The following is a 12,598-nucleotide window of genomic DNA, read 5'->3' as shown; positions in this document are numbered from 1 at the left end:
ACAGGGGGACAGCACTGGCCCAGGGAAGGACAGGATGGGCACAGTGGGCAGTCCATGGTGTCCCACACCCACCCCAGCACATCCCACACTCATTCCGAGGCATCTCAAGAAATCCTACACCCTGGGGACATTCCACACCCACCCTGAGCATGGGGCGGATGGGACTGGCACGGGGGGGGATGGGATTGTTACCGAAGGCATCCCATGGTTTGTCACAACCAGCCCAGCACATCGCACAGCCACCCCAAGGCATCCCAGGACATCCTACACCCATTTCAGGGCATCCCCCACCCACCCTGGGGACAGCTCATGCCAAGCCAAAGGCAGGGGGAAAATGGGACTGGCACAGGGGGATGGGATTGGCCCAGGGAGGGACATGAATGGCCAGGGCATGAGGGTTGGAGGGTGGCAACTGTCCAGAGAGAGGGAGAGGCCAGGAAAGGGAGGGTTGAACTGTGGGCAGGAGGGGGAAATGAATGGGCAGGGCATGAGGGTTGGAGGGAGGTGGCTGTCCAGAGGGATGGAGATTTCAGGAGCTGCGTGGTGTTCCTGGCAGGCTCTGTTGGGCCCAGCATCAGCTGGAGCTCCAGCTTCACTGGGAAGTTCTCTCTTTGCTGTCGTCTGGTGCTGTTGGGATACTGGTTGTGTTGGTGGAAAAGATTCCTTTGTTCCTTGGTGCTCTCACACAGCTCCTCTCATGGGGACTTCTGGCCTGGCCTCGTTGGTTTGGGGTGTGACGCTGCAGACGGGGACGTGTTCGCCTGCGGGATGTCCCTGACTGTGTCTGCCTGGGCCGGTGTCTCCCCGCACTTGCTGCTGGCACGCGGCTCCTCCCATGGCGACTTCTGGACCGGACGGATGGATTGGGGGTCTGACGTTGGGCGCTGCTGTGGGACGGCTCTGATGTCAGCTGACTGTCAGGGCTGGGGCTGTTCATCTGCTGTGAGGGAGATTCCAGAGACTGCTCTGATGTTGCCTGTTGGTTGGTGCGGAGGTTGCTGCTCTCTGGTGCTGAGGATTCAGGGAACAGCTCCCCTGGCACCTGACTGCCTGTGCTGGGCATGCTGGTTGGCTGTTGTGTGGAGCTGTCAGAAGGCTCCAGTCCTGCCTGTCTGGCCATGCTGGGGCCAGCGAGCTCCAAGTCATCCCTGCAGGCTGTAAGAGGAATCAGGGATGGCAGGGCTGCCACAGGCCGGGGCAGGATAGGCCAGAGCAGTGCCCCCAGCCCTCCTGCAGCAGACAGGCTGTGCCAAGCCCACCCTGGGCACCCGCTGCCAGCCCCTGCCTGGCCCCTGGCCCAGGGGCACCTGGCTGCTTTGCCTCTCACCTGTGCCCAGAACAGCACAATAGCCACATTCCCAGCTGCTTGTGCTGTCTGTCAGGCTGGAGCCGTGTCTGTGGGTACCCTCAGCAGCACAGGAAGAGCACAGGAGCAGTTTCCAGGGCCTGGGGAAGCAAAACAGGTTCATGGCAGTGTCCAAAGCATGGGACAGCATCTGGCTGAGCTCTTCTCCTGGGTCCTTCTGCTTCAGGCCCTGCAGAGCCCCCGGGTGCAGCTTTGGCACCTACCCCGTGTGTAAAGTAAACAAACTTTTGTGGAAAGAAAGGACTTCACCAACAAACTTGTGAAGTTTATAGTGCAGGCCTTTTATTTCACACAGCACACGGTTTATATGGGGTTAGAGGTACATCTGATTGGCTAAAAGGGTCTCACCCCAACACCCTAGAACTTCTAATTGGTTAAAAGCCCATCTCTCACAAGTCCGGTGTTTGTATTATCTCATCCCGATGTTTTGAGGTCCATGTCCGGAGTTCAGGAAGGCAGTTGAGACGTTCTCATGAAAACACTTGCAAGGAGTGACCGTCGCCTACGGGACAAACAGCAGGTGTGTGTCCTTGCAGGCTGAAGTATCAGCATGATTCTCACGGAGTTGAAGCAGTTTGGATTGCTCAGAAATTCCCTTTTTGCAAGCAATCTCCCAACACGTTTGCTCTGCCATCTCCCTGCCTCCGGGAGAACGGCCCCCGTGGGCATCGCAGCGCCTGTGCCTCTGTGCCTGCTCTTCAGAGGCATTGTTGTCCAGCCGTGTGAGTGTCTGATAGGGAAAGGAAAACTGATGAGCTCCCTCTGGCCCAGCATCAGGCAGGTGCAGGCTGTCCCTGCTTGTCCCACTGTGTCCTTTCCAACTGCCGTGTGAAGGTGAGCCCGGCACTCCTGGAACAGTGCAGGGCCAGCACTGCTGGGGCAGGCTCTGGCACAGCACAGCACTTGCCCCCTCCTGTGTTGTGAGCCAGGCAGAAGGACACCAACCTCAAGGGGACTCGGATCCCCATGGTGATCATTTCCCAGGGAAATTCCTCATCATTGCTGCAGTGGGAGGCCTGAAATGGAGTGCAGACCATCTCTCTGCAGGAGAAACAAGCAGTGTGAGTGAGGCCCTGGTGATGCTGCTGAGCCCCTGGTGTGACCCTGGGGCTGAGGGAACCGCTCCCACCTGGATGCAGTCCCTGTGGAACCAGGTGGTTCTGCATGCTGGGCACACCGTGGTGTTGTAGGTCACTCTGTCCCCCAATTCCTGTTGGGAGACCCCCTGAATTAATGTGGGGGACCCCCCAGATAACTATGGGGGTACCCTCCTGAGCCCCTGAAAAAATGAGGTGATCTCCTAATAAAATTGGGGGGCTCCCCATAACCTCCAAAGACCCTCCAAAGACCCCCAAATTCAGTGCCTGCCAAAGACCCCCCAAATCCAGTGCCCCCATAACGCAGGACCCCCAGCCCTCCCCCCAGTTTGGGGTGCCCCTCACCCTCCAGGCGGGCTCTCTTGGCTCTGGGGGGCATCACCTCCCCGGTCTGGGGGCTTAGGGAATAGCAGTCGGTGAGCAGGGGGGACCCCAGGGGGGAACCCCCAGAGGAACCCCCAGAGAGACCCCAGAGAGATCCCAGACACCCCCTGAGACCCCCAAAGAGACTCCAGAGAGACCCCCAGAGACCCCTCCCCTCTTCTGCAGGGTCTGCTCCAGAAACGAGTCTGGGGGGCACAGAGAGACCCCCTAAATCGGGGGAAACCCCAGAGACCCCCAGAGACACCTCCCTGCGAGACCCCCAGGAGACCTCTGAGACATCCAGAGACCCCCAAGACCCCCAGAGAGACCTCCAGAGACCCCTGAATGGGGGAACCCCAAAGAGACCCCAGAGCTCCCCCAGTAAACCCAACTTCTATCTGAGGACCCCCAGAGCCCCCCCAGGACCCCAACTGCTCCTTGGGGACCCTCAGAGCCCACTCAAAGCACAGACCTTCCCAAATTCCCTCAAACTCCCCCAAATTCCTCCAAACTGTCCCAGAACCCCTAACCTGCCTCCAGACCACCCAAACCACCCCCAAACCCCCGTCCCCCTGCCAGACTCCCAAACCTTTCCCAGACCTTCCAAACTGACCCAGAACCCCCAAACTGCCCCCAGACCACACCAGGACCGCTCAAAAACCCACCAAGACCCCCCTAAAGCCCCCCAGGAGCCCCCAAATCCTTTTGAAGACCCCCCATCTGCTAAATCCCTTTTCCCCTCCGCAGACCCCTTCAAATCCCCTGGAGGATGCCCTAAACCCTCTTCTTGACCCCCCAAACCCACTTTTTCCTCTCCCAAATCACCCCAGCAGCCCCCCCAGTCCCTCTCCAGACTCCCCAACCGGCTCTTTCATCCTCGGAGCTCCCTCTGCTGCCTGGGGCAGGAAGGAACAAGGACAGGGAATGTGCCTGAGGTTGCAAAGGAACTCACAAGGGGAATGCCATGGAAAGAAAGAGCCCATGAGCAGCAGACACCAGCAGTTCAAAGGAGCCTGGGGCCTCCAGCCTGTTCCTCCATTCCTGTTGCACACCCAGAGCAGGAAAGAAAATTCACCAGGAAGCTTTATTGCTGTTCCACAGCAGCACCCAGGGATGAATTTCTTGCTTTAAGCAGATTTATTCAGGGTTGGGTTTCTGTTTCAAAGGCTGGTTGAACAAGTGGCATTTGTTTTATTTTACACACATTGGTCCCAGGGGGGAATCCTGCTTATTCCAGCTTGGCAGCCTCCTGCCAGAAACATGCTGGGCACTGGGAAATTCCTCTCCCATTGCCTTGAGACACGGCAGGCAGGACCCACCCCTCACAGGGAAAGACTATGGCACCTCTTGGATGCAGTGCTACCAAAGCCTTTGCTTCACGGCCAGCATTGCCTCCAGCCCACTCAGGGCTTGGCTTCAATGAGCTGCTCCCACATGGCCTGGAGATGCTTGAGACCCACAGGGATATTCAGGGATATTCAACTTGATGCTGCCTGGCAAGCTCAGCTGGAAAGAGTCAGGCAGGACAGCCCAGGCTGTAAGGATGGAGAGGGAGGTTGCCAGGTGGATCCCAGCTTGGCATCTGATTCAGGCTTTGCCTTTCCAAGATGGATGGATTCATCCATGGATGGCCATGACAAAGAACAAATGGGCCAAGCATTGGCAAAGGAAGCTGCAGAAACCACAGGGAGCAGACCTGACTGCTTGCAGAAGCCAAGCCAATGGGATCATCACACCTGGGACTTTCTTCCAGGGAAGGAAGATCCCAGCCTCAGCCCTGAGAGCAGCAGAGGGCAATCAGGATTGATGACCCTTTTTACCGCCTGGCAGAGCTCTTTGAAAAGGAATTTGGCAGCAGCAGGGAAAGCTGATAGTGGGATATTCCAATGGATGCACTGCCCAGCTGGGAAGGGAAAGCTCTCCTGTTCTTCCCTTGACACCAGAGTAGGATCATGTCCCTCATCCTGGTGTCTGTTGGCGCTCTGGGTGAACTCGTGCTAGAGGGGTCACTGAGAGGCAGAGCAGAGGGATCAAAGAGGCAGCAGGGAGGGGGAAATGCTGGGGCTTCACCAACAGACACCCTGCAGCTCTGCACACAGCAGGATGAGCTCCTTCCAAAATCCTCCACCCTCTAAGTGTGAAATCCGCTTACTTAGCTCCAGTTTGTACCCTCACAGGACTGCTGAGAATGGGGCCAGCTCTCCTGAGGCTCAGCCAAGAGGCACTGCCCTCATCCAGCACCCACTCCCAGCTCCTCTTCTCCTCCCACAGCACCCACAGGGACCCCTGAACCTCTGCTAATTAGGCCCAAATTACTCAGACTCTGCATCAGGATGTGAGGCTCAAGCCCTCACTTTTCAGCCCATGCCTGGGGGATGCAGCCAGGCAGGAGCAGCCTTTCAGCTCTTGGGGGGATGCAAGGAGCAAGAAGCAGCTGCTGGAAAAAACCCCAGGGAGTGGTGAGCTGCTTCCCAGCCCATGCCAGCACAGTGCCACACATGGAGAAGCCTCCTGGGGGACCACAACCCCTTGCTCCATTGTCTTTACCTGCCATCAAAGGAATAGCACAGGAGAGCTCTGGCTGAGCAGGTGCCACCTCTGGAAGAAGGTCTTCTTCCACCTGCAAAGGAGTCAGAGGGAAAATGTGATAAAACAAAGAGAAAAAGGGTGGCACAGAGCAAAAGCTGAGGAAACCACAGAGCCAATGGAAAGGAAAGTGTGCTGCTTGTGGGTCTGGGGCTCACCGCCTGCCCCACACTGCAGGAGCCCAGGCTGCAGGTGAGACCCACACCAGCATGGACACAGCTCTGTCCCAGCAAGTGAGGGGGGCTGCAGCACCACGGAGAGCAGTCAGGAGGGGAAATTATATGAAAAATGCCACAAAACCAAAAGCAGGCAGGAAATATTAACAAAAACATTAATCAAAGAACCAGACACGGTTAAAGGACCCAGGAGTACACACAAATGGTAGCACCCCATCAGGCTCCTCTGCAACATCCACCCTGCAAGGGGAGATCTTCACTCACCCACCAGCCCCTGCCTGCCCTCCTTAAGCCAAAATAAGGAGGGTTTTCCTCCTGTCAAGCTCTGCAGCCTTGGGCACTGTTCACACTCAAGCTGCAGGTCCCACAGCAGAGACCACACCTTGGAGCTCATAGGCCAAGAGAGAAGACAGCAGGGCAACAACAAGCTTTGAACCTCCATCCCCATCCCCTCAGATTGAGGAGAGAGGAGGAGGATGCTCCTGTAGACAAACCACACCACAGAACAGCTGTCCCACCTCATGCTCACTCCTCCTTAACTCCCACTCCCGGCAGCAGGCTCAGAGCTGCTCCAGCAGGTCGGGCTCCAGGCTCTGCTCCTGCTCTGGCATTTCCAGGAGCAGAGGGTCAGAGAGCTTCAGCCATTCGGCCCGCTGAGGGTCAACAGGAATCATAACACATCAGATCCACAGGGATCAATAGCACATGGCTGGACACATGGGCTCAGGGAAAAACAGCTTCCCTTCAGAATATGGGGGTAACCAGCCTCTTGTGGAGGATTTATTCCCTCTCCCACACTGCCACAGGGGTGCTGACCCACCGGGTCTCAGCAGATCCACAGAAATGCCAAAATACCTGTGGCAAAGATGCTTCCCCCATCAAAGGGGCAGGTAACTATGACCATCCTTTCCTTTGACAAAAACAACTAGCTTTAATCCCACGTAACAGTCAGCCCAGGGCACTGCCAGGTTTGCAGGACACCCCCCTGGGAACCCTGGAAAGAAGCCCAGCTTCCAGGGCTATGTATCAGCTCCTCACCTACCCCACCAGGATGGGTGGGAGCTGTTTGTCTGATCTGTACTTACAAGTCTCTGAGAAGATTTCACAGCCCCCCAGGCCTGTCCTGATGCTTAACATCCTTAGAGCTAAAGAGCTTAGTATCTTAGTGAAATCTTCTCTACTACCAAAGAAGCCCCTCTATACCTGCTCCCATGGAAGCTGCGGGGACAGCCAGGCAGCATCCCCAAAGAGCAGCCTCCTGCACCCACAGGGCTGTTATCACGTCCCCTATACCCCTTCCTCCCTCCTACATATCTTCCCTAGAAGAAATAACCCCAAGGTCTTCTTCAGAGGTCATTTTCCTTCAATCTCTCATCCCCCCAACTCTCCTATTCTGCACTCAACTGCAAACCAAACCAGCCGCTGCACAGGTTCTGCAGCCCCACCTTTGTGTTGGTTTCTGTCAGGCCCACTCCCCCTGCCCCAGCCCCTGCCCAGGGCTGGGTGAGGCTCTCGTTTCACAACCAGCCCAGACCAACCCTCCACCCCCTGCCAAGGAGCAGCTTGGCTGTGGGCTGAAGAATTAATAGCATTTCCCACCAGCAAAGGGGGGAACCTTCAATAGCCAGCCAGGCCCACATCTGGGAGCATCGCCCTGGGGGTGTACTCATCTGTAAACTAGGTGTGGAAGACAGCTTTGATGGTGGTGCCAGCTTCAAAGTCCATCATCTTCAGGTGGGCAGTGTCCAGGTCAACAAAGAGGCCTTGATGTCTCTGCCAGCAGGCCCACCCAATACAGCTTCTCCAAGGGCTCCTTCTCCATCCCTGTGGGCGAGACCAGGCTGTCAGCATTGTGCCAAGGGCTCCAGCTCTCAGCAAAGCAGGGCGAGCAAAACCAGGTTGGATGGTGGCCAGCAATGCATGGAAGACCAGGTGTCCAGCTCAGCTCCCACACTAAGAGGTGAGATGCGTTTCCATGTGCTAATCTACCCCTAGTGCCACACTTATGCCAGAAAAGTCTGGTTTTCTTTGCTTCTTATTGCCAGGAGATGTGTGGAGCGGTTACTTGCCAGGTCCCTCGATCAAACAAAGCACCTTCTAGGGCAGGTGCATGCCCTGCACCCAAGGATGGCAGAATAGGTCTTCCAGTGATGGTCTCTCTGAGGGGCGGATGGACAAACACCACATGATAAGGTGTCGGCACTCTGGGGGAGAGAAACCAGAAACTGACGGTCAGCTGGAGAAGGATCCTGTCCCCTTTGTCCCACTGTCTGTGTGCCCAGGCCATTCTGGGGGCACTCAGAGCTGCATCCAAACTTCCCAATTACTTCTCTGTTTTGGAGGAGAGCAGGATGGCAGGACATGTGCCACCTCCTCCAGCCAACCAGGGGATATAAACAGCTTCAAGAGCAGGATCCACATGAGCCCGCTGCCAACTCCCAACACCATTATTCCCCCCATGCCACAAAGATGGGTATCCACCTCGAGAGACCGGTTGTGGGAACAGGAGCTGCCCCCCCATGGTGCTCCAGCCTTGCAGGAAAGGGTGCTTCCCGCAGACCATCTGGTAGAGCAGGATGCCCAGGGACCAGATTGTTGCCCCCTCGCCGTGGTAGTACTTGTGGTGGATCCACTCCGGCGGACTGTATGACAGTGTTCCTATGGAATACAGACAGAGCTCACCAGGGGGATGCTTCCTGCTCCCAGACCCTCGCCTGAGCATCCCTGGGGATGTGGCACCTGCCCCACTGCCACACGCTGGGACCCGCTGCCTTCTCACCAGCACCTGACAGCAGCTTACAAACTCTGGGTTGTAGGAGAAGCCACCGGTGTCCAAGAGGGCAGCAGAAGTCCTGGGAAGGCCCAACCATTACCCACAAGGAACAAACCCACCCAGTGGTGAGGAAAAGCCATGTCTTCTCCCTGCCCCACTGCACTGCCCTCAACAGTTAATCAATCATAAGACAAGGCAAACAAGGGGAGCAGAGCAGCCCATGACCTTCCTGGCATGCACACCTAACCAGCTGCTGCAGGAGTTCTGAGCCCTCCTCTCTGCTACCCTCACCGGTGTTTTTATCAGGCTGGCTCCGCCCTGTACCCACTCCAGCCCAGGTCGGGATGAGTGGTGAGGGCTGTCAGCAAGGCTGGGCACTGGCTTGCAATAGCTCACCCACCCCATCCCAATCCTAAAGCAACTTGGCTGGAGAATTAATCCTATTCTCTCTCAGATTAATGGGGAGTCCCCAGTGCAGCATGGCCATGCAATGCCTGAGGTGCCCGGTACCAGGAGCATCCCCCTGGGTGTGGGCTCACCTGCAAACTGGGTGTACACCCTGTCCCGAAGGAATGTGCCGCATCCAAAGTCAATGAGTTTCAGGTTGCCGGTGGCCAGGTCGAGGAGGATGTTTTCGGGCTTGATGTCACGGTGCAGGACGCCACAGCTGGTGCAGTGCTGTACAGCCTTCAGCACTTGACAGAACAGCTTCCAGGCCACCTCCTCTGGCAGGAACTTCCACTCCCGGATTAAGTGGAAGAGGTCCTGAGACCACTGTGGACGCTCCATCACCAACAAGAAAGCGTTGGAGAGCTCAAACCACTCCAGGAGCTGGATGACACCAGGAAACCCAGTGGACACCTTGTTCAGCAGCACGATCTCCAGGGGCGCCCGGGTGCCGTCGGGCTGCGGGGGGACCACGATGTCGTCAGTGCCACTGATGACGTGTCACAGCTCTGTCTGGTACCCCTTACCCAGCCTGGGATGCTCCCGCCCCGCACTGACCCCACGCCCGCTCTCCCTCCAAGCGTCCTGGCGGCTTCCACCCTCCCGGGCTCGGCTCCTCCCGTCCCGTCCCGCCCCGCTTGTTCCCGCTGGCCCCGCTCACTCACCAGCTTGCCCCAGTGCCGGATGCGATTCCGACGCACGAGTTTGATGGCCACCTGCGAGCCAAGGGGAGCAGCGGACTGAGCCCGCTGCCCGACCCGCACAACCCTCCTTCTCCTCCTCATGTTCCTCCTCCTTCTCTTCCTCCTCCTCCTCCTCCTCCTCCGCCCGCTGCCGGCCCCGCCACTCACCGGGGCTCCGTCCTCGAGGCGAGTCCCCGCGTAGACTCTGCCGAAGCCGCCACTGCCCAGCAGCGAACCCATCCGGTAGCGCCTGTACAGGAGCTCCTTCGCCTTCCCTGCGCGCGAGACGTGGCCGGCAGCGTTCGACCCGGGGCCCGGCACGGTCCCCGAGCGCCCCTCGACCGCCTTGGGTTGGGTTTCCCCGACTGCCTTGGGCTGGGTATCCCCGACCGCCTTGGGCTGGGTATCCCCGACCGCCTTGGGCTGGGTATCCCCGACCGCCTTGGGTTGGGTTTCCCCGATCGCCTTGGGCTGGGTATCCCCGACCGCCTTGGGTTGGGTATCCCCGACCGCCTTGGGCTGGGTATCCCCGACCGCCTTGGGCTGGGTATCCCCGACCGCCTTGGGTTGGGTTTCCCCGATCGCCTTGGGCTGGGTATCCCCGACCGCCTTGGGTTGGGTATCCCCGACCGCCTTGGGCTGGGTATCCCCGACCGCCTTGGGTTGGGTATCCCCAACCGCCTTGGGCTGGGTATCCCCGACCGCCCCAGGCACCGGCCGCTCGCTGCTCGCGGCCGCGCTGCCGAGCGGCGGAGCTCTGGCAGGGGAAGCCGCAGACGAGGCGGCAGCGGCCGCGGCGCCGGTATCCTCTGACAGCCCTGGGAGGCGCCGGGGCCGAACCCGCATCAGGGGCAGCCCTCGGGCTCGGGCTCGGGCTCGGGCTCGGGCTCGGGCCCGGAGCCGGAGCAGGCGGAGCCAAGGGGCGGCGAGACCGAGCCCGTCCCACAGCCAGCCGCAGATGCTCGTCCAGCAGCGCCGCAGCCGGCACGCCGAGACTCGGGCAAAGGCGAGAGCGCGCCGGGCCAGGCAGGGGCGGGGACGGGGCGGCCCCGGCCAGGAGCGGGGGAGGGACACCGGGGCCATGGCCCGGGCCGCCAGGGGCAGGGGGAGACCGGGAAAGGGAGAGGGACACCGCGGGAGGGACAGCGGGAGAGGGACAACGGGAGAGGGTGCGGGACACCGGGAGAGGGACACCGAGGGTGCGGGGCACCGGAGAGCAAGAGGAGGAAAAGAGTAATAGTATGTGCGAGAGCGAATCGCTGCTGCCGCCGCTGTCGCCGCTGCTGCCACTGTCGCCGCTGTCGCCAAAGTGCCAGGGCCGTTTGTCCGTTTGTCCGTCGCCCGTTTGTCCCCGCGCGCCCCGGAGGCAACCCCTCCATTCCGAAGCAGCCCCGGCCGGAGTCACCGACTTTTTCAGCTGCCTCTTCACTTTATTAAATAAACTCCTTTGGCGGCAACCTTGCCCCTTGCCACCGATGCTCGGCATCTCCCGGACCCATCCCGCCCGTTCGTCCTGCCCTGCCGTCGCTTCCTCCCATGCCAAGCGGACTTGTCCCTGTTCTTTGGGAAGGCATTTGCTCGGTGAGCAGCCCCGGGGCGTCTGGCCAGCGCCAGTCAGAGCAAGAGCCAGAGCCAGCCCGGGGGAGGGCAGAACAGGACGATGGGGAGGGAGAAATCCAGCCCCTTGGGGTCAGCGCAGCTCCCCAGCGGCACCAGGGCTGTTTGTGTTCTCCTGTCCGGTTACAGGGGGAAATTGGAGACTGTGGAGAGAATTAAAGAGAATAGAAGTACAACACTGGTTTTGCTGCCATTTGGATGCCAGACCATACTAATAAATCCAGGTTTAATTTGGAATGCACACGATTTAGCAGCTTTTGCAGTACACAATATTTAACAGCTCCCCTTCAAGGGACAATGGGAAAAGGGTGGGAGAGCAGGAGAGGGGACTGGGACCTCCAAACTGAGTGGGGAAGGAGGTGAGACTTTGAAACCGAGCAGGGCAGGGGGGAAGCAACACTCCCAAACTGAGCTGGGTGGGAGCTGGGGACTGTGGGGACGATGGGAAAGGGGGGCAAGATGGGAGAAAAGGGGTGTTGGACAGGGGGCAGGGGAGCAGAGGACAAGGGATTCTCACAGGGCTCCCCCCTGTCCTCCATCACTTGAGCCCAGGGGCTCTGTGGGGGATGGATCCACACTGGGGGGGTCCCCAAACTCCCTGTCCATCCCTGGGAGCTGATGGGCGTGTTCCCCCCACCCAGAAGTCAGTGCTGCAGCAGCTGTGGGGCAGAGTGGGGTGGCAAAAGGAGGTCCAGGGTGGGCCCCTGAGCTCCCAATGTGCTGTGGCAGCTGGGGGCTGCTGGGGGAGAGGAAGTGGCACCCCATGACCTGTGTCCCTGCACCCCCAGGCGTGTTTCAGTTCCTGGGAAAAGCTGAGTGTCACTTCTCAACAGGCCCTGGCCTGGAGGATGGTGGACAGGTACAGCTACAACCAGGAGCAGCTCGGGCACCTCATCAGTGATTTGGGAAGTTTGGTGGGGAACAGCCCATGTGGGGAGACCCAGGCCAGGCACTGGAACAGCCAATGGGAATTTCTGGAGAACAGACAGGCTCAGGGGGACACGGACTGCTGACACAACTATGAGATCATGGCCACGTTCACCCAGCCTGGGCACCCCCAATTTTGGGGAAACCTCCCTCAGATCCCCCCAGAACAGCCAAGTCCTCAAAAACATCTCTCTGAATCCCCAAATTTCCCCCAAATCCCAATAACATGTTGGAGTTTACATGTCTTTGTTTGATTTCTTTATTTTTACCCCAGTTTGGGGTGGTTTTAAGGGATGAAATGGAACGAATAAAAGTCAAAGCCCAAAGAAAATGATTTGTATGTCAGCATCATGTGAGTCTCCATGGGGTGGGGTTGGGTGGGTGCAAGAGCCTTTTTTGAAAAGGTTTCCACACCACTGTCTCCAAACTCTTGGTCTTTGCCCCAGAGAATTAGAATCATGGAATTATTTAGGTTGGAAAAGTCCTTAAAGATCATCCAGTGTTGCTTGATGGCACCAAAAGAAACAATTAGACAGAGCAGGAGAGACGTTTGGAGGTCAAAA

The 12,598-nt window shown here is 58.5% G+C and overlaps 1 protein-coding gene and 1 long non-coding RNA gene across 3 annotated transcripts; both read right to left on the bottom strand.

The window, feature by feature from the left end:
• Positions 1 to 4,044: 4,044 nt before the first annotated feature.
• On the bottom strand, positions 4,045 to 6,347 carry LOC139684174 (uncharacterized). Its single transcript, XR_011699867.1, has 3 exons — positions 6,107 to 6,347; positions 5,374 to 5,446; positions 4,045 to 4,361 (listed from the first exon to the last, which is right to left on the bottom strand). It is a non-coding gene; the product is annotated as an uncharacterized lncRNA (long non-coding RNA).
• Positions 6,348 to 6,377: 30 nt separating this feature from the next.
• On the bottom strand, positions 6,378 to 9,744 carry LOC139684173 (serine/threonine-protein kinase pim-1-like). 2 transcript variants are annotated; one of them, XM_071579777.1, is made up of 6 exons: positions 9,660 to 9,744; positions 9,474 to 9,524; positions 8,901 to 9,267; positions 8,070 to 8,246; positions 7,658 to 7,792; positions 6,378 to 7,412 (listed from the first exon to the last, which is right to left on the bottom strand). In XM_071579777.1, the coding sequence occupies exons 1-5, from the start codon at positions 9,729 to 9,731 to the stop codon at positions 7,686 to 7,688; spliced, it is 774 nt and encodes a 257-aa protein (XP_071435878.1). In that variant the 5' UTR covers positions 9,732 to 9,744; the 3' UTR covers positions 6,378 to 7,412; positions 7,658 to 7,685. The 2 variants fall into 2 exon arrangements, with proteins under 2 accessions (XP_071435878.1, XP_071435880.1); XM_071579779.1 differs by having other exon boundaries at positions 7,683 to 7,792.
• Between the last annotated feature and the right edge of the window lie 2,854 nt (positions 9,745 to 12,598).

This window comes from Pithys albifrons, chromosome 34, assembly GCF_047495875.1.
Source record: "Pithys albifrons albifrons isolate INPA30051 chromosome 34, PitAlb_v1, whole genome shotgun sequence".
In the NCBI taxonomy this organism is placed as follows: domain Eukaryota; kingdom Metazoa; phylum Chordata; class Aves; order Passeriformes; family Thamnophilidae; genus Pithys; species Pithys albifrons.
Note: the sequence above shows the minus strand (reverse complement) of the source record. Positions and strands in the feature narration are given on the sequence as shown.

Coding starts and splice junctions, on each gene's coding strand:
- LOC139684173 (XM_071579777.1), bottom strand. CDS start 9,731: ATGGGTTCGCTGCTGGGCAGTGGCGGCTTCGGCAGAGTCTACGCGGGG. Junction 9,525..9,659: donor GCCTCGAGGACGGAGCCCCG/GTGAGTGGCGGG, acceptor CTTGGCTCGCAG/GTGGCCATCAAACTCGTGCG. Junction 9,268..9,473: donor TCCGGCACTGGGGCAAGCTG/GTGAGTGAGCGG, acceptor GTCCCCCCGCAG/CCCGACGGCACCCGGGCGCC.